The sequence below is a fragment of the Tursiops truncatus genome, chromosome 6 (assembly GCF_011762595.2).
Source record: "Tursiops truncatus isolate mTurTru1 chromosome 6, mTurTru1.mat.Y, whole genome shotgun sequence".
Lineage (NCBI taxonomy): Eukaryota > Metazoa > Chordata > Mammalia > Artiodactyla > Delphinidae > Tursiops > Tursiops truncatus.
Genome location: NC_047039.1, coordinates 102,586,835 through 102,605,929, shown reverse-complemented (window position 1 = coordinate 102,605,929; position 19,095 = coordinate 102,586,835). Strand labels below are relative to the sequence as shown.

Sequence of the window (19,095 nt, the reverse complement as noted above, 5' to 3'; positions counted from 1 at the left end):
TTGAATGAGCGAATCCGAGTCTGCTCGCACACCTCCAGTGCTGGGCTCTGTTCATCATTGTTGGACACTGTCCGTTGCCAGAAGTTTCTACATCTCTGCACATTGATACGTACACAAGTGCGGGGTGCTTTGCCAGGTGCTCCGCGTGTTCTCTCGCTTAATGCTCACAGCCACGTCTGCGCATGCTCAGAGAGTTCAAGCAACTGGCGGAACATCACATGGCACGCAAATACAGAGCCTGTCCTCAAACCCGCGTCTGTTTGGCTGCAAATCCTGGGCTCTATAGCCTATAAGGCCACACCACCGTTTTATAGTCGTACAAACTAATCAATGACTTAATCGCTTCTTCGGGCGGTGGGCCCTCACCCGATGATGGAAGTGAGATTCAAAACCACAGCGACTGAGGTATCATAGAACGAACACCCAGGCCCACAGGCACCCCCGGGCAGGGGTGACATGAGAGGAGGGGGAGAGAAGGGAGCAGAGTGAATCTCCGATCCAGTGTGTGCAGGACCCTGAGGGTCACGGAGGATAAACAGTAAAACGTGTAAACCTCACTTCCAGCTCAGAGGTGGCTGAGAATCAATTACGCAGAGAGAATGCAGCTGCGCTCAGACACTGTGAGTTACACTGGGCAGGACGATGCTCCGGTTCCCAGGACAGGCCTCTCTGAGGAGCCACAGCCCAGCCTGACTTTAATCAGTCCCCGATGCTTCGATGCTGCCTTTATAGCTTCTCTCACACTACCACCACCCCTACCCCCCGCCAGGTGCCCTCGGCTTCCCTGAGTGCCAGAGTCCATGTCCCTGGGACTCCCTCTGTGCCAGGCTCTGGACTTGGTGCTAGGGGCACAGATAAACAGAACAGTGGGCCGCTCACGTGTGGGAGACATGAGGAACGACACTGCCCGGGGCCCGTGGAGCACCCCTGGGCGCCAACCCCGTGCGCTCCTGGCGGAGGCTGCTGGGTGGCTTTGGGGTCCCTGATGCCAGCCTTGTGGGCCAGAGGGGCACCTCCAGGAAAGTCATCCGAGGAGATGATTTCTGAGTGTGTCTCGAAGGGGCAGAGAGAAGTTAGCCAGGCGGAGAGGAAACAGCCCCTTCCAAAGCATGACAGCGTGAAACAGCCCAGCCCAGCGTGCTCGGGGATTCCGATCAAGCAGCTGGGAGACAGGGGGCAGGAGGAAAAGGGAGCTGGGCCAGGAGGAGCCCCGAATGCCATGCCCAGGAGCGGGGACTTCCGGCAAGCTCCTGGGAGATCTTAAGTGAGGGAGGGACAGCCAAAGCTTGAGTTTTACAAAAATCCCTTTATCTGGAAGAAGAAGATGGGCTCGTTTGTTTGTTTTTCTTTTTGCCACACCATGTGGCTTGTGGGATCTTAGTTCCCCGACCAGGGATCGAACCCGCGCCCTCTACGTTGGAAGCTTGGAGTCTTAACCACTGGACCGCCGGGGAAATGCCTTTTTTTCTTTTTCCTTGAAGGTGGGTTTAAAGGGCACAGACTGGAGGCTACGAAGCGCACAGTCAGAGGAGGGGGATGACTGGGAGTGAGGAAGGGGGACAGACAGCTCTTCGGAGGGACTTGGCTGGAAGGAAGACGAGAGATTGGGTGGTCGCCTGAGGGGAATGCTTTGGGTTGGGGTGGGGTTGGACGCTGTGATTTGCAGCCCACATCCCCGCTTCCAGAATAGAGGACTCACTCCCCAGATGTGGGAAGGCTGCTGCAAGATGGCCCCCAGCTCTCAGCCCTCTTTGGGGGTGTCCTCTGCGGAAGTAAGCCACCATACTGGAGGTGACACCACCTTCCTGGGTGTCCTTCCCTCCTGCCTAGTCTGGAGAACCCACCCTGTGCCTGGGAGAACTTGCTGGGTGTGCCTGGTGGGAATGACCCAGAAGAGAGTGTGACCTTGAAGCGGTCAATGAGAGAGGTAAGCCACTCTCTAGGGAGCAGGCAAGGTCTTAGGAGCAGCGGAGAGGCCGGCCCCTCCTGAGACGGAAGCAGAAATTGGAGGCAATTTGGGGTGGGGAGGGCGTCAGGATCTAGAGAGAGTCCTGGCCTTAACTTATGCAGCCAGAAGTAAGGTTCGCTGCTGAGAGGAAAGCTACGTAGTAGAACAATTACCTAAGAAAGTAACAACGGTAGTGTGAGATAAATGTTGCCACAGCAGTAGTCAGGAGTGCAGGGCCTCAAAGGGTGGATAGGAGTTCGCCAGGCTGCGTGCCCAGTGGGGAAAGTCATACCAGGAAGAGGAAACAGCTGGTGCCCAGAACCCAGCTGGGGATGCTATGGGAGGCTGGGGTAGGATTGCCAGATGAAATACAAGATAGCCAATTAAATGTAACTTTCAAATAAACAATGAATAATTTTTTAGTCTGTGTCCTATGCTATATTGGGGACATACTTATACTAAAAAATTGTACGTTATTTACCTCATCCCCTTCTGGCCCCCTCCCTGCCAGCAGCCTACTAAGGGGTCCCCCATACTGTGGCCCAGGCACTGCTCAGATTCCATCTTATCCCTCCCTTGCTCAAACACCTGCAGTGGCTCCCCATTGTCCAAACCCTCAACTGGTCATTTGAAGCTCTCTATTGTCTGATCTTCAGCCACTCTCCCAACCTCATCTCCCATCCTTGAACACCCCCAGCCCTTTAATCTCCCACCTCTGGGATTTTTGCTCAGCTGTTTCCTCTGTCTACAATTCCCTCCCCCATGTCCATGCTACCAGGAAGCCCCCCAGATCCCTATGGGTGAATGGAAGTGGTCGTCTCCTTTGATCAGTAGCAGTAGCACCTTGGGTGAGTCATTGCTCATCTCTGAGCTTCCGTTTCCTTGTCTCTAAAATGAGGACAATACTGCCTTTCTTAGGTGTCTGACGGGACAAGAGACCATGTTCAGAAGACACCAGACACACTCTTGAATGTTGCCCATGTCTAGATCAGTGCCAGGCACCCAGTGGGCACAGAGGCACATTTGCTGAATTGAATTGACACAAAGGTCCTGAGCTTTCATTGTTTAACTTGGAATTATCATGCCCACCAGTGGAACTTAGACAAAGTCAATTTCTTATATGAAGATGATCTGAAAAGAGATAAATAATGAAGCCACTGCAATTCTGATTGTATAATGGGTTTCCCTCCCAGTCGACAAGGAACCAAACCAGCTCCCCAAGAAAGGACCCGTTTTGGAACCAAGCATGGCGCCCAGCCTCTCCAGCTCACAGCGGGTAATATTCGCCACACATGTTTCTGTCTCAAGCCCTCCCAATCCCAGACCACAATAGGTGATTTCCTATAGCCATTAGCATAATTAGCTGACTGTGACGCTACAGAGATGCGATTAGATGAGCCTGTGATTTTTGCAGTTATTTGTCTCAAGTGAGTCACCTGAAGTTCATCTGCCATCAGGATTCATGGCTGCATTCTGTAATCGCAGGGAATTATTTTGCTAATAACAGAGGTCCCTTGATCTAATTTCATTTTAATGCCAGGAGGTACCCTCCCAGAATAATCCGCTCCACGGCAATTCCAATTTCCAGGTTTGTTACGTTCTGGAGAGAAGACTCAATTCAAGGAGGCTGAAGTTACTTCTTTATCACCCAAAGTCATCTAGGGGTGAAATGGAATCCTGCCTCTGCGTGCTTGCAGAAAAATGCGGGGAGAGGTCCAGAGATAGGGAGCCGGGGAGAGAGGGTGGCTCCCAGCCAAGAGGAACCACTGGAAGACATCACTTATGGATGAGGACAGGTCTGAATTAGGACCACAAGGCATTCCCTGGGAGAACCCGAATTTTCCTTGCATTCATTATCTCATTCGCTCTTTTATCCCATTTCTGGGACCTCTCTGCAAGACCTATGCTGTTATTTGAGTACAAATATCGATAACAAACCCTTAGGCAGCCCTGTTCTAGGTGCTTTACACGTAGTAACTCATTACGTCCCGTGAGGCAGATGGGTGCTACTATTATTCCCATTCTATGGATGGGAAAGCTGAGGCAGAGAGGTTACGAAACTTGCCTCAAGTCACCCCGCTAGTAAGGGACGTAACTGGGATTTGAACCTTAGACTGTGAACTTCCTCACGTTCACGTACAAGGAAGAATCTGAGCCCACCAGGAATTGTTCAACCCCTGCTCTGTGCTCTCCTTTTTACCCCTCACAACAACTCTGGCACGGGGGTGTTGTGAGTCCCATTTTGTTGAGGAAGAAACTGAGTCTCAAGAGGGGGTTGATTTGGCCAAGGTCAACACAGGAAGGGCAAGAGCTGGGGCTTGAACCTGAGATTCTGATTCTATACCTGGTGCTACTCTGGCTAAAGTCAGGACGTCACAGTGTCTTTGAACAGCTCCAAAAGCAGGTTGGGTATAATGTAATTACAGTAAGTGCACAGTGACCAGCCACCCAGCTCTGCTCTTTCCTTCCCACTTTGGGGCAGTTCCTCGCCCCAGAAATCAAGTGTCCTTTGCTGTCACCCCATGTTACCAAAGCCTACTTCCAGATTCCTACTCATTCATTCATACGTTTATGCTTTCAGGAGAGGGCCCTGCGGTTCAGCGCGAAGGGCCAGGAGGTTGACATGGCTCTGCCACCCCATTCCTCTCTAAGCCCTGCTCTTCTTATCCGTTCAAGAAGGAGGAGTGTTCTTTGTAAACTGATTGAGACACAGAGCCGTCATTTCAAATGAAAAAGTTCAGGCAAACCCAGAGTTTACATCAAGTGAAAGCAGAGCTGTGTTAGGGGAGGTGGGGGTCTCTCCTATATGTCAACCTCTGGGCATCTCCTCTGACCCAACTGGAAAACCACTGGCCTGGACGGAGTGTCTTGGTTCTTGAGGTTCTTAGAACCAAGGAATCTGGGATCCCCTGATGGCGGGTGATACCCAAAATGCTGGGTGGGCAGCAAAATGCCCTCCTGACAGCCCCCCCACCCCCTGAACACCTGTCCTGCCTTGTTGGTGGCATCAGGGGACAAATCTGAAAGGGGCCTGTCAGCAAGGCCAGGCTGTGCCCAAGCCCCTGGCCCTGGGGGAAGTTTTCCAGGAGTCTCAATGCAGAGAAATGTTGCCTGCTTCTCCCCACAGGCCTGTGGAGTCAGTCTGTCCTGGTACATCGGCCAGAGGACAGGCTACTCCTCTCACCCAGGCTCTGCCCATTTGTTTTCTCTCTCATCCTCTCCCTTTTCTAAAAACATAGTTTTTTTTGTTTTTTTTTTTAATCCCTCCCCCACTCCCTCCTTCTTTCAACAAATGCTCACTAGTCACCAGTTTTCTGTTCTAGGCCTGATGCTTCAGGGGGAATGGGCCGACTTCACACACAGAGAGACAGCTGCATCCTGGAGGGATTGGTGCCACCAGTGCCCCAGGCACTCACTCACTCACTGGAGCTGGGAAGGCTTCCTGGAGGCAGTGGTGACCAAAGGGGCACTAATGCATGAATAGGACATAGCCCAGTTTGGGGGCCATTGCCGATGGGGAGGAGACGGACATTCCAGGCTCAGAAGAGAGGTGGAGTTGGGAGCCGTGGCAGGTGGGATGAGATAGTATCCTTGAAGCGCTGTCCAAGGGCTGTGGACTTGATCCTGAGGGTCACGGGGAGTCAGTGGCAGGTTTAAGCAGGCCAGATGGGGAGGCTGGACATGCATTTTAGAAGCTCCTCTGGCTGCACACACAGCTGGGGGTAAGGAGACGGTGAAATGGGGCTTCCTTTCCTTTCCCTTGTCACCTCCCCACCCCTGTCCTCCCTCAACACGCAGCCGGGCTCCCCACCGGAGACACAGCCTGTGGACAGCAGGGAAGAGAGGCATTGGCCTGTCCCGACCCTGGCCTGGGCCCCAGCCAGGAGGGCAGCCCTTGACCCCTTCACCCCCAGGACCAAGGGTCAGGATGAGTTCAGATCTCCATCCCCAGCAGCTGGGAGGCTTTGATTTGGGGGCGGGGCTCTGAAAAGGGCCTGTTTGTGAATCCGAGCTAAAGTGGGGTAGCTTCCCCACCCCCTCCCCTCCCAGCACCTTCTCTCCAGATCCTGGCTCTGACAAGCCCCTGCCCCGCAGAGCAGCCCCACTTGGCCCGGATCACGGCCCCTCCTCCACACCGGGGCGGGCAGGGGGAGGTTTCATCCCGAAACACAAGCCCTTTTGTTCCGCCACCCCGCTCGGCTCTCAGCCCTGCAGCGCGTTGGCGGAGGTTTTCCTGGCACTCAGGGAGCCCCAGGTCAGCTGAAGGATGAGGCTTGGCGCGGACGGTGAGAGGCTGGGAACCGGGGCTGGAGGACAGGCGAGTGCTGACTGCAGCTTTGGGCCCCGTCCCTCCCGTTTCTCGGCTCCTGCCTACTCTGGGACAGTCGTTCTTAATCGGGGGCAATTTATCCCGCAGGGAACATTTTGCAATGTCTGGAGACGTTTTTGGTTGTCACGACTTGGGCTGGGGGTGGGGGGCGGATATGGTACTGGTATCTGGTGGGTAGAGGCAGGGATACCGCTAAACACCCTCTGACGCACAGGTCGGTCGGTCCCCACGACAGAGTTATCCACCCCACGCGTCAGTAGTGCCAAGGTTGAGAAACCCCGCCTGAGGGAACAGCCCCCTCACTCTGTGTCCTCAGCCGTGACTCAGCCTTCCTTCAGGCCGGTCACCCCCAAGTTTCAGGCTGGGAGACTTGGGACACGCATTCCCACCTCTGCACCCTTGCTCAGGCTGTTTCCCTTGCTGGGGCGCCCTCCCTGCTGCCCTCCACTTATCTAAATCTCATTTCTCTCCACCCCCTCCTACCTGTTGGGACCCTCCCCTGCTGCCTGCACCCGCCCCCGCTGCCCCCTCCCAGAAGCCATCTCTGACTCCCTGATACCAATTCCTCCCTTCCCTGCTCAGCCACTGCCAGCTTGGGCCCTCAGTTCGCACATCTATGCAATGAACTGGCCAGGTGAACAGAGAACCCAGGCCCTTCCCGCCTCTTCCTGGCGCAGGACTAGGCAACCTGGGACGCTCAGTGCAGACTGACAGTGGCCCAGAGTGGGATGCACGCTGGCTTTGGAGCCAGCAAGACCAGGGTTCAAATCCTGCTCTACCATTTCCTTGCAGTGTGACCAGGGGCCAATTGCCAAACGTCGCTCTGCCTCAGTTTCCCCCTCTGTAAGATGAGTGAAAGCTCTATGAGCTGTGCGCTTTCCCTTCCCTCCCCTTGTTCCCTGTCTGGCTGGTTTACCTCATTAAGGTGCCCCCCATCTCTGGCCAGTCTCAGATTCAGAACCATCTACTATTGGGGCCGAGAGGAAGAGGATCAGAGTGTCCCTCATACTTCTCCCTAGAAGCTCAGCTTGCACTGCTCGGGCTGCTGAGGACCTTGGGGAAGGGAGACCTCTGAAACCGGAGGTTCAAAAATCCAGAGGCGGGCTTCCCTGGTGGCGCAGTGGTTGAGAGTCCGCCTGCCGATGCAGGGGACACGGGTTCGTGCCCCGGTCTGGGAAGATCCCACATGCCGCGGAGCGGCTGGGCCCGTGAGCCATGGCCGCTGAGCCTGCGCGTCCGGAGCCTGTGCTCCGCAACGGGAGAGGCCACAACAGTGAGAGGCCCTCGTACCGCAAAACAAACAAACAAACAAACAAAAAACCCAGAGGCTGGGCGGGCCCAGGTGAGCAGTGGCGCAGGAATGCTGCTGCCCTCTTGGCTTCCGGCCTTCTTGGCATCTCTCCCTCTATGCGCTCTTTCCAGCTTCCCAGCCCCCAGCCCCCTCCTGTAGGCTTCCCCTACTGGGGCTGTGACCTCCCCAGGTAGACAGCCACCCAGACTTAGCTGAGCTGGCTCAGGCGAGGGGCACTGTGTTGAGTAGAGGTGTGGTTTGGGGTCTTAGGAATTCAGGGGAGACAGCACAACTGCATCCCTCCCCTGCTTGGACCTATTCATGGCTCCCTGGATGCAGGATGGAAACCAAGCCCCTGAGCCTGGAACCCCTAAGCTCTCCAGGCTCCTCCCCTACCTCCTCCCATCTGGATTTTGGGGTCCAGCCTCACTGAATCACTCCAAGTTTCCAGTAGACCCATCCCTAGCCTGCTAACTACCTCCTTCTGCAGGCCAAGCCCTGGTTACCTTTAAGCTCAGCACATTCCCTGCACACCACCCCCCAGGCCTCCCTGCCCTGGGCTGTCATTGTAGCTTTGGGCCCCTGTCCTGAGCTTTTCCCTGAGGACAGACACCCAGCCTTGTCCTTCCCTGGGCCTCCAGTGCCTGGCAGACAGCTAGCCTGGAGGAAGTGCTCAACATGAATTAAAAGAAGTGAACGTAGGCAGGGAAAAAAGACACCCCGGCCCCCCACCCCCGCCAGTACCCTCCTCCCCCAATTCCAGTGGCTGTCCCTTAGAATCACCTGGTGGGGGTGGGGTGGGGGGAAGGGAGGGGAGGAATTTAATATTCCAATGCCCAGTCCCCCTCTAGACTAACTGAATTCAAATCTCTAGGGCTGAGGCTGGGGTGAGGGTTAGAACTCTGGATGACTGAGATCACACCATGTCCCCTCCCCCGCCGGCAAGGGAGCTGACTCTTGGGGGAGGCTTCCAATGCTCTTTGATCCCCACTGTGTGTTGCACTGATCAGAGAAGCTCTTTACTGCTCACATCAGGTCATCCATTCAACAAGCATCAGCAAGAAGTGCTGAGGCACGAAGACAGGAGGACACCCGGGTGTGACGGGGAGCACAGGAGGATGAGGGTGCTGGGAGCACTTGTTAGAGAGTCCCCTGGTCTGGGGTGGGGACTGGAGGCAGAGGGTGAGGCAGGAGGCCCAGGGTGGGGCTGGCAGCCGGGCCGGGGTGTGGGGTGTGAAGTAGGCCGCGTGTGGGCAGGGGTGAGATGGAGACCGCAGATGTGAGGAAGGGGCGGGGGATGTGGAAGGAGAGGGAGTTGTGCTTGGGCATCTGGGTGGCTTGGCTAGAGGAGGAGGAAGAGCAGCCTGCCCGGAAGAGTGAGAAGGGACGAGGATGGGGGGGAGGGGCGTGGGGGTCCCATGCTTGCCGGTAGTGAGAGATTCCAACGATGACAAATGCAATAATAATCATCACAGTAATAACCACCAACGTCAACTGAGGGTTAACTCTGCCTGAAAGGGTCTCAGGACTGTTTTTTAAGCATTAACTGTTTACTCCTCCTAGTAACTTGTGAGACAAGGGCTAGCGTAATCATCCCATCTCACAGACGGGAAAACTGAGGCTGGGGGAAGTTACATAATTTTCCCAGAGCCACATACTCCCTGGTAAGTGGTGGGGATCTGATGTAGGTGGGCTGCCAGTCCAGGGACCCTGGTCTGAGCCACCCACTCCCAGCCCACCCCACCAGGGCCTCTCAGCCTGGAAGAGCAGGGAGCCTGCGCCTGACATCCCTCATTCAGCAGTCAGGGCTCCTCTGGTGGCCTTGGCCAGAGCAGTCTGGGGCAGGGGGTGGTGCCAAGGAGCACGTGGGCGGTGAGGGACCCGGGCTGCCCTGAGGGAGCTTGGCTGTGAAAGAGCAGGGAGGCTGGGTGCGCTGAGGGGGTGAGATGTGGAAGAGATGGAATGGCAGGCTCGTTGAAGGAGGAGAAGCGGCCGGTGGAGGGGCTGAGCGGGGCGGGGCGGGGCGGGGCGGGGCGGGGTCCCCAGGCAGGTGGAGGGCGGGGAATGCAGACCCCAGAGCCACCTGGCCTCAGCGGGGAGCTGAGGGAAGGAGGCAGAGCTGAAGCCCCAACACCAGTGGACCTGGAGGGGCCTGGAGAGCCTTCGGGAGCTGGAGCCTCACTCCTCGCTGCCCCCAAGTCTGTGCAGCTGAATGGGGTGTGGGGGAGCTCTGCGGGAGGGGAGGGGGCAGGGCTGGAGCAGGCAGGCCCAGCGGGAGGGAGGCAGAGAGAGACAGAGATTCAGCAATACTCTAGCAGCGGGCACCGTCCATTCCCCCAAGCTGTCGGAGGCCCAGTCTGGGAGAGGAGTCCCAGAAGGTGGGCACAGACACCCCGACTGGGCCCACCACAGAGCTGGCCAAAGGAAAGACTGAAGGGTCTCAGAGCCGGAACCCTCCTAGGCGCCTGGCTTCCAGGCCATGAAGTTGGCACAGACGCTTGGTCAAGGACAGTCTCACCAGGAGAGAAGGGTCTCTACTGTCCCTCGCAGGCCGGTGGGGGAGGGGTGTGGAGACCAGGTACAAGGAGGGAAACCAGGGACAGACCTGGGACAGCCCCAGGAGGCTCCCGAGTCAGACCCTGAACTTGGCAGCCTGGGCTTTGGGAGGCCAGAGCCCACCCTCCCTCCAGACTTGTCTGGCCACCTCCTGGTTCAACCTCACACTGTGTTCCAGGTCCCCTCCCTCCGCTGCCCTCGTTCTCCATGCCGAACATTCCACCATTAGTAAAGGCGGGGGAGGCCATTTATCTGAAATTTGGGTCAAGGGAGAGAGAGTCCTGGGCAGAGGTGGGTTGGCGGCTAGGGGACAGGCACCCCAGCCATTTCAGGACCTGTGTTCCCCTGAGCTGGCTCTTCCGGAGCACAGCCTCCCTCATTCTGGTGCCGAGTCTGTGGTACCCCTCACCCTCACGAGCTCGCTCACAGACGAGATGGAGACCCACCTGCTGGCGCTCCATCCCACTGGCGAGGCGCTCGTGCCCTCAGCACGAGTTCGTGTCACGTACACACACATGCCCATGCACAGAGGCGCGCTGCGATGTAGGTCACCGGCTGGAGTGCCTCAGGCCTGGGGTTGTGAGGACCGAGCCATCCGGGCGGACACTTCCAGATTGGACAGAAACGCACCCCTCCCTGCGTCTGCGTCCCGCCCTGCTCGCCTGTGTCAATCTGACCCGAAGCCTCTCTAGGCTTCTGCTTGGTTTTCCCAGAATCCCCTGGCTGAGACTGCGGGACCTGACTCCATCCAGGGGAGGGGCATCTTCTCAGCGTGTGGATCCTTGCGCGGGGCTTCGTGGGGTCTACAGAAGACACAGGGGTGTGGCCCCAACTCGAAGGCTTCCCAGGCATAGCCCGTGAGACAGCCTAGGACTAGAGGTGGTGATGACCAGGAGGGCACAGTCAAGGAGAGAATAGAGCAGCCTCAGCCAGTGGTCAGGGCTGGCTTCCTAGGGGAGGTGGCAGGACCTTGGCTGGGGAGGTGAGTAAAGGTTTCAAAAAGTCTAGGAAAGGGAATGGTACTGATGCAGCTGGGAAGGTCTAAGATGCTTCCATCCTCCACCCTGGAATTGGAGCCTCTCTGGAGGTCACATCTGGAATGACCATCACTGACTCTTCTACAGAAAACCACGCGATGGCCCTGCAGGCCCTTCAGACACAGCAAGCCCAGCACATCACTCCCCTCCCACCCAGAATATGCTCTTCCACCCATGTCCCCCTCTCAGTGTGGACACCAACAGTCCTGCCACACAGGCCAGAGACCAGGTCACACTGACTTCTTCCTCAGCCTACCCGCTCAGCCTCCAACTTTTCAATCTGGCACATGGAGCAGCTCACAGTCCAGAGGTGAAGACAGGAGGGAAGCAAATGCACTGTACTCATTGGCGTGTGGCAGGCTAGCTGGAAACCCAGGGTGTCTGGGAGCTCAAAAAAGGTAGTCAGGGAAGGCTTCCTGGAGGAGGTGACACCCAAGCTGAGACTGCAGGCTGAGCAGGAGTGGCCAGGGTGGGGGAGGAGTAGTGGGGAGAGCTGAGATGGGAGAGTATTCCAGGCAGGGGGGATTACCAAGTGCAAAGTTGAGGATGGCACATTCAAGACAGAGATTAATTGGTCGTGCTGGGATAGAGAGAAAGAAGGGGTGTGCTGGAGATAAGCGCAGAGGTGTCATCCAGGAGTCAGATGGTGGACTGCCTTGACACCGTGGTAACAAGTTTAGACTCTATCCTGCTGCATTGGGGTGCCCTGTGGGACTTTAAGATGCCTGAGAGTGGCCCCTTTAGCTGCACACAGAGGATGAGTTTGGGGGATGGGCGAAGACAGGGATCCCCAAGAGGGCGCAAGGTAGCTGTCTAGCGGTCCAAGGTGGGGCGTGGCCTGAGGTGGGGGCTGGGAGATGGAGAGTCAGGGCACAGCTCAGGACCAGTTAGGAACTAGAATGGCCCTTGAGTGGTTCTGGTTCCTCCTCTCTCAGGTCCCCATCTTCTCATCGTGTAATGGGGGATGGGCAGGAGGACCCCCAAAGACCCTCTCCCTTGGATCTCCTCACACTTGGGGCCATTTTCTGTTTGCTCCAGTCTCCCCAGGCTTCTGAGGTGACCTCTTGGGAGGAACCCCCTCTGGGAGGGGCATAGCTCTAGCTTCCAAAGGCCTGGGGTGTAGTCAGCAGCCCAGGGCACATCCACCCAGTAGAAGGAACGAGCTGGGCAGCGGGAACAAAGGGCTGGACTCGGAGTGCCCAGTGGTTGGCCCAGGGAGGCCAGCCAGTGAGAAGGTGCTGAGACCCACTGGGCCTCATGGAAAAGGCCCACCAGCCTTCTTGGCATAAGGGGGACCAGAGCAGTGGTCCAGGAGCCTGGGTGTGAGTTAGGCCCCATCACTCACAGGACTGAGATTTGGGTTAGTGACCTCACCTCCTTGTGCCTCAGTTTCTTCATCTATAAAATGGGGATTAAACATGCCAGGAAATACATCAGGTGGTAGGAAAGCTTAGGGGAACCGGGCCCTGCTGCTGAGTGATTCAACAAAGATCGGCAACTAGGTACCACAAGGTAACCTCGAGGGAGGGGCTGGCTCCAGGCAGCCACCGTCCAGGACAATATAAGAAGAAATGATCTGGGAGGTGGCTACTGCTGTCCCCAGTCCTCCAATGAGAGGCGCAGAGAGACATGTGGCCCAGACCCCGGGGAGATGCAGCAGGATGGAAGCCCAGGCCCGTGCAGGAGGACAAGGGTGAAATGCCTTTTCTTCCTGAGTTCGCTGCTCCCTCCTCCTCCCACCAGGAGCACCTCTCCTTGAGCTTCCTCCTGCTGTGCTGGGGGCACTGCAAGCACAGGGGCCACCCTCCCATCTTCCCCAGGCCTCACTCCCCGGCCTTCTTGTGCAGCCAGCTGCTCTGGCTTGGGAACATCCATGATTTAAGCCCCTCCCCGTCCGGCCTCATTGTTCTTTATTGACTCTTCTCCCTGATTTCACCTCATCCCAGAGTCCCGTGGGGCAAGAATTGGGGGCTCCACCCCTCATCCACCTGCCCAGCTGAGGAAGTTCAGAGGCCCAGGCAAGGCCAGCCAGCAGGACTGAGGCTCTCCTGGGCACAGGGAAAGGCTGGGGGTCAGGATACGCAAGGGGCAGCCCAGGGTGGGCAGAAGCGCAGGCGTCTGAGAGTCCTGGGTTTGAATCATGGGTGGCCCCACTAGCTGTGGTCTTGGGCCCTTCTAAGCCTCAACTGTCTCAGCTGAGCAATGGGGCCATTCCTTCCTCTGTGAAGAGCCCACAACTCCATGCGGAACACTTAGCACACAGCTGGGCACGTAGTAAGAGCTCAGTAAGTGGGGTCCCTGCTCTGCCTCTCTGGCCTGATTCCTTCACCTGTGAACTGACCTAAAGTGGGGCTGTGGCCTTTCCTGTTCCTTCCGTCCCCAGAGGCCCAGCCAGCTGGTCCACAGCAAAGTCCTAGAGTAAGATGGAAGGAATCTGGAATTGGCATCCCTTCCCCACCCCAGGTAGGCCGGGCGTCCACGATTACCTCCATTTCACAGATGGGGAAACTGAGATTTGCTGTTGAGTTAGCTCAGCAGCAGAGAGAAGAGGAGGCCCCAGGCTCTTGGCCCTGAGGAGGCAGCGGAGGCCTGATCCATCCACACAGCACAGCCTCAGAGAAGGGCCTAGTGGGCACTGGTTCAGAGCTTGGGCTCCAGATGGGACAAACCGACATAACCCTCAGCTCTGCCATTCGCTCCCTGTGTGACTTTGGGTGAGTCACCCAGCCTCTCTGAACTTGTTTCCTCATCTTGAACATGAGAATGACAACGCCAGCCTTACAGGGTGGGGGAAAGGGGAAGCGAGATGATGAATGTGAGGCACGTGGCCGGCCAAATAGTTGCTGTTTTTTTCTATTTGTTATTTTTTCTACGGTTATTTTCTATTTGTTACCAGCTGAGGCAAGCCGCTTATGACATCTTCAGCTTCCCCCTCTCACGGGGGAAGGGCCAGGGAGTGGTGACATCAGGCCCCCTGACAGCTTCCAGCCCAAAATAGCCCTTTCTTTAGACTGACCCTCTCCCGTTACAGCGGCTTCTGCACTCACTGTCCCCAGCTGACATGATGTCACTGTCAGTCGTGGCTCCTGCCCTGTCGTGCTTGTCTCCTGAACTGCTCCAACAGACACTCCTAGCAAGACAGGATCTCAGGCGGCAGCTTTGGTGCAGGGACAGCTCTCGGAAAGTGCAGCAAAATGAAGCCCCCGGGCTCTGTCGCAACCTGGGTTAAATCACTGACCTCTCTGTAAGGTCTTGGTGTCACTTACTTTCCCTGAGCCTCAGTTTCCTCATCTGGAAAATGGAGCTATAACAGCAGCCTAGCAAGTTTGTTGAGGATTCAAGTAGGCAGAGTGTGGGGCCTGGCCTGGAGTAGGTGCTCAGTAAATAGTACTGGTTCTTTTACATGCAGCACCTGGAAGTTTACAAAATCACCTCATCTGCCTCCCTATAGGGCCCCCAGCTGGAGCTCATGTCCTGTGCCGGTATCATGGGAAGAAACTGAAGGCTCTGAGCTGCTGGTTCTGCCCCCAGGGTTTCCAAAGCAACCAGCCCCTTCCGGAGCTTTTATCCTGGTCGTCTGTCTGAGCCCAGCTCCCTCACCCAAGAATCATGAACTCCCCCCAACAGGTGTCCAGCCTCCCATAGTTGTATCTCATCACTCCTCTGGAGACCCCAGCCAACCCGGCAAGCAGGCAGGCAGGACTGAGGCTGCCCATTTGTCAGACAAAGAAGCTGAGTCTGAACAAGGAGCAGGGACTTGGTCCAGGCCACCTGATGGCTGAGGGAGCCGGGCTGAGGCTCAGGCCACAGGGAGGGAAGACGGTGCCAAGTGCTGAGTCGGATTTAGAATCTTAGATGGTCAGAGCTGGAGCATTCAGGGGTGTGGAGTGCAGTACCCTCATCGGACAGCTCAGGAAACAGAAGTCCAGGGAGGAGGGGGATGCCTGAGGGCACGAGTAAGTTAAGGGCGGGATCCAGCTGGTGCCGCTCACCATTCACTCATTCATTCATTCATCCAATGAGTGTGTATCGAGCATCTCCTCAGGGCCAGGCACCGTGCAGGACCCTAGAGATACAGCAGCAAACAAGACACAGCCCCTACTCGCAAGGATCTCAGGATCTCGAGTGGGAGTCAGGTCAGCGAGCCGTTGATCATCTTGTCCCCTCCCTCGCAATCACAGGCACACAGGAAGGAAGTGATTCTCTGGGCTGGCCTTTCCGTGCGGCTCTGAAGAGCCCATGCCAGAGGGGGTCAGTCAGATCTTGTCTGGCCCTCGCCCCAATTTACTTACACGTGGGGAAACTGAAGCCCCTCCACGAAGGGCTCTGCTGGGTTAGTGCACAGTCTCCAAGCTCCCTCCTCCTTGCCTTCCTGCCTGTGAACGTTGTGTAAAAGAAAGCCCTGCTCCTGTGTTTGCCACTCCCCCCAGCTGTGGTCTGAGCCCTCGCTGGCCTTGCTCTAAGGGTCCCTCATCTCAGGACCCCCTATGGGGCTCCACTCAGCCCTGTCTGCTAAGATGCCCTGAATGTGCTGGAGGCCTCCAGAACATCAGTGTCAGTGGCTGGGGACGTAGCCAAACTCCTTTCATCCCCTGAACACCTGATGAATGGAATTAGAGCTCAGGATATCCACCCGACGGAAGGGAGTCTTGCCCTGCTTGAAGCAGGGACGGGGGGCCCAGAGCCCCAACCCCAGCTGTGCTTCTCCCAACCCTGGGCCCCCTAAGGAGCTCAGCTTGCCAACACCTGACCAGAAGCTTCACCCTCAATGGAAGTTTCTCCAGCCTCCGTGCCTTTGCACCTGCTGTTCTCTCTGCCTGGAATGCCTTTCCTCACCTCCTTGGCTAGGCCAACCGAATCGTCCACTCACTCATTCTCAAGTATTTGTTGGACGCTTACTACAGGCCAGGCAGAGGGCTATGCTCTGGGGATAACGGCTGTCAGGGAGCTTAGAGATTAGTGGGGGACACAGAGGTTAAACACATACACATACCATAATGTGTAGTGCAACTAGGAACAGGTCCTATAAAGGAGAAGAGAGAGTAGAAGAGTGGGATCTAATTTGATGCATTGGGGGAACATGATCTAGGGAAAGCTTCTCTGAGCGAGTGACTTTCAGTGGAGACTGGGAGGAGGTGGAATTAGCTCCGTGGAGACTGAGAGGAAGAGGCAAGGAAACCCCATGTGTGAAGGCCCTGGGCTGATAACTAGCTTGCTGAGTGTGAGGAAGGTCAGATCACTGTGGCTGGAGCCTATAGAGTGAGGGGGTGAAGACAGAAGATCATGGAGGGAGGCAGAAGATGCTGACCTTGGTGATAGGACCGTGTGACTAACAGGTAGCGGGAGGGGTCCAAGAGAAGGAAACAGAAAAAGAGACTGAGAATAGATGGGAGAAAATCAGGATAGTGGCCTATAGCCCAGAAGCCAGCTGAAGAAATTGTTTCAGAAAAGAGAGAGTCATCCTCTTCTTCGGTGGAGGAGTCACCTCCTCCGGGAAGCCTTCCTGGACTCCACATGTGGGGTTAGGGGTTCCACGGGGCCCTGGCCTTCCGCATCAGAAAGAACTTACCTCTCTCTCCCAGACTAGCCTGGGAGTGTCAGAAAGGCAGAGACAAGGTTTGATTTACCTCTCCAACCACAAAATTTAGTCCAGGACGTGAAAGTAGTATTTGTTAGATGAACAAATGCAGGACCCGGGCTTAGAGAGGAAGTGACTCTGAGGCCACAGTTGTCCCTTTTCCAGGATGGCCCCTTCAGCGTGGGGACATTCCCAAGGACTTCCTGGGCTCTCCTCCATTCCTGCCTGCCCCTTTCCTAAGGAACGCTCTCCTGTCCCGTGTCCTCTTCCTCTCAGTTTCCAGGCTCCTCACTGCCTGACCAGCTTCCAGAAGGCCAGCCACAGGGCAAGACAAGGATCTGATGGTGCATGGGCCCTTCAGTTAGGGGGCAAGCAGCCTCTGTTTCCGGGGCCCCTGGGCTTACCCTGCCCCAAGCCTGCCACTAGCAAACCCAGGGGACAGCAGGTTGGGACTGTGGGTTCCCGAGAGACCACTGGGTGCCAGGTGGGGAGATGGAGCCCCGGGGGATCTGGAGCCTTGCTTGGCTCTGGGTTGGTCCCCCAGACAAGGGTCTGTGCCCTCCGTGGGGTAGCGTCCCCGTGCCAAGCTTCAGGTAAACATCTCTGGAGACCAGCAGGCCTGTCGCACACCCCAGACTGTCTGCCCCCATCTCCCCCCGCCAGGAACTCATCACTCTGAACCCAGTATCATTTGTCTGTCTCCTATTGGAGGCTGGGAGCTCTTCCAGGGCCAGGGCCTCCGTCTCCCTTTTCTCCCCTCCCTCTCTCTCTTTCCTCCCAACATTCACTAAACACAAACTGTTTCTTAGGCTTGAGTTCTTTATTCCAGCATCCCTGACCCTGACACAGAGCCTGGCACGTGGGGGTCACTCGGCGTGCGTCCACTGGCCACCCGACCGTCCAAAGACGCCCGGCCAGCAGGCTGCCAAGCTCCCCCGAGGGGTGCAGCTCCAAACGTGGCAAAGGGCCCCTCTCCCTGGAAAGAGCTGAAGCTGGCAGGAGGGAGGTAATTTGGCCTTGAATCTGTGCCCAGCGGCCAGGCCTGGCTGCGGTGGGGCTTGGGGGTCCAGAGGGAGAAGGAAACAGTTTTCTTAGCAGGGGTCATGGTCCCAGGAGGGTCTGGGCCCCCAAAAGGCGGATCCAAGCTGGGGTGAGGCCTCCCTTGACTAGCCCTCCTCTCTGAGGCCAAAAGGGCCCTCTCCCTACTGAGCCCTAAAACCTGCTGGCCCCCCAGGGCCCCCCCCCCCAGTCCCTCCTGCCCTCCTGCCTCTCTCCTTTGCACAACACAGAGATGGCCAGAGCGCCCCAGGTGTCCTAGCCAAAGGTGCACAGCCTGGCTGGGCTGAGCAATGGGGTCTTAGTTCCCTGCACCCCTGGAGCCCCAAGCCTGCAGAAACTGCCCCGGCCGAGCCATTCCGAGCCTTACACGTCCCTGCCGTGGGCTCCAGACAAGTTGCTCTGTCCCAAGCAACTTTCCCTAACAATCCGCCCGGTCTTCGCAGGGAGACTGCGTCAGGCGCAGCTCCCTGGTGGCAGCCCCTGGGGCCCTGCAAAGCGGGGAGTGCTTACAGCTGGGCTTTAATTACAGACTGCGCTCCTGTTGCCTGGTCCATCTATATTTATCTGCAGGATCTAACTAATCAAACTCCCCACGGCACCCGGCAGGCCTGGGGACAGCGAGTGAGGCAGACAGGCAGGGGGGCTGCAAACTTCCTTTCCTTCTCGTCCGGGAGCAAAACAGAAGCCGCCGAAACTCGCTCTCCCTCCCCCGACCCTGCCAGTGCCCGGTCCAAGGGGCTGCCCCAGGCCCCGCTCCTGGAGCCCTTCAACTCTGTGCCATAATTCCCGGCACCCATGACCCCCAGGTCCCAAGACCAGGCAGTGCCCATCTTCCTCCCCGCTTTAACTCGGATTCCGGCAGCCAACGGAGAAAAGTCTGCCTGAGCAGCGGCTGAATCCCCAACTCTGCCACTTTGCCGGCGCTTGTCTTACCGAAGGAGTCGTCTTGGTCCAGGAGGGAGTCGGGCTCCATGGCGTGTGCGCCCCCAGCCCCTGGCCCCGCCTGATTTATGAACCGAGGCTGTCTCCATGAGCGTCTGGGTTTCTCCTTTTGTATTCCATCTGGCGGCTTTTCCAACTAGATGACTGGGTATTCCTGCAAGCAGGCCCCTTTCCAGCCCTCGCCTTCATACAGTACATTTAAAGTAGCAGTAACCTCTTTTTCCTCCCCCCGCAGCCTGGCTGGAAACATTAGAAGGGACCGAGGCAGCGAGATGTCTAAAATAGGAAGACGCCGGGACGATTGGCCTCGCTGCCTGCGACGCTGGCTGTGGGGATCTGGCCCCGCTGTGCAGA

General features: G+C 56.9%; 1 protein-coding gene across 1 annotated transcript in view; it reads right to left on the bottom strand.

Annotated features, from left to right (window-relative positions):
- DAB2IP (DAB2 interacting protein) overlaps positions 1 to 18,859 on the bottom strand; it is a 194,313-nt gene extending 175,454 nt beyond the window's left edge. Inside the window, exon 1 of the mRNA XM_073806523.1 lies at positions 18,733 to 18,859. Within this exon, the coding sequence (XP_073662624.1) occupies positions 18,733 to 18,772 (40 nt within the window). The 5' untranslated portion in view covers positions 18,773 to 18,859. The remainder of the gene's footprint in view (positions 1 to 18,732) is intronic.
- Positions 18,860 to 19,095: the final 236 nt, after the last annotated feature.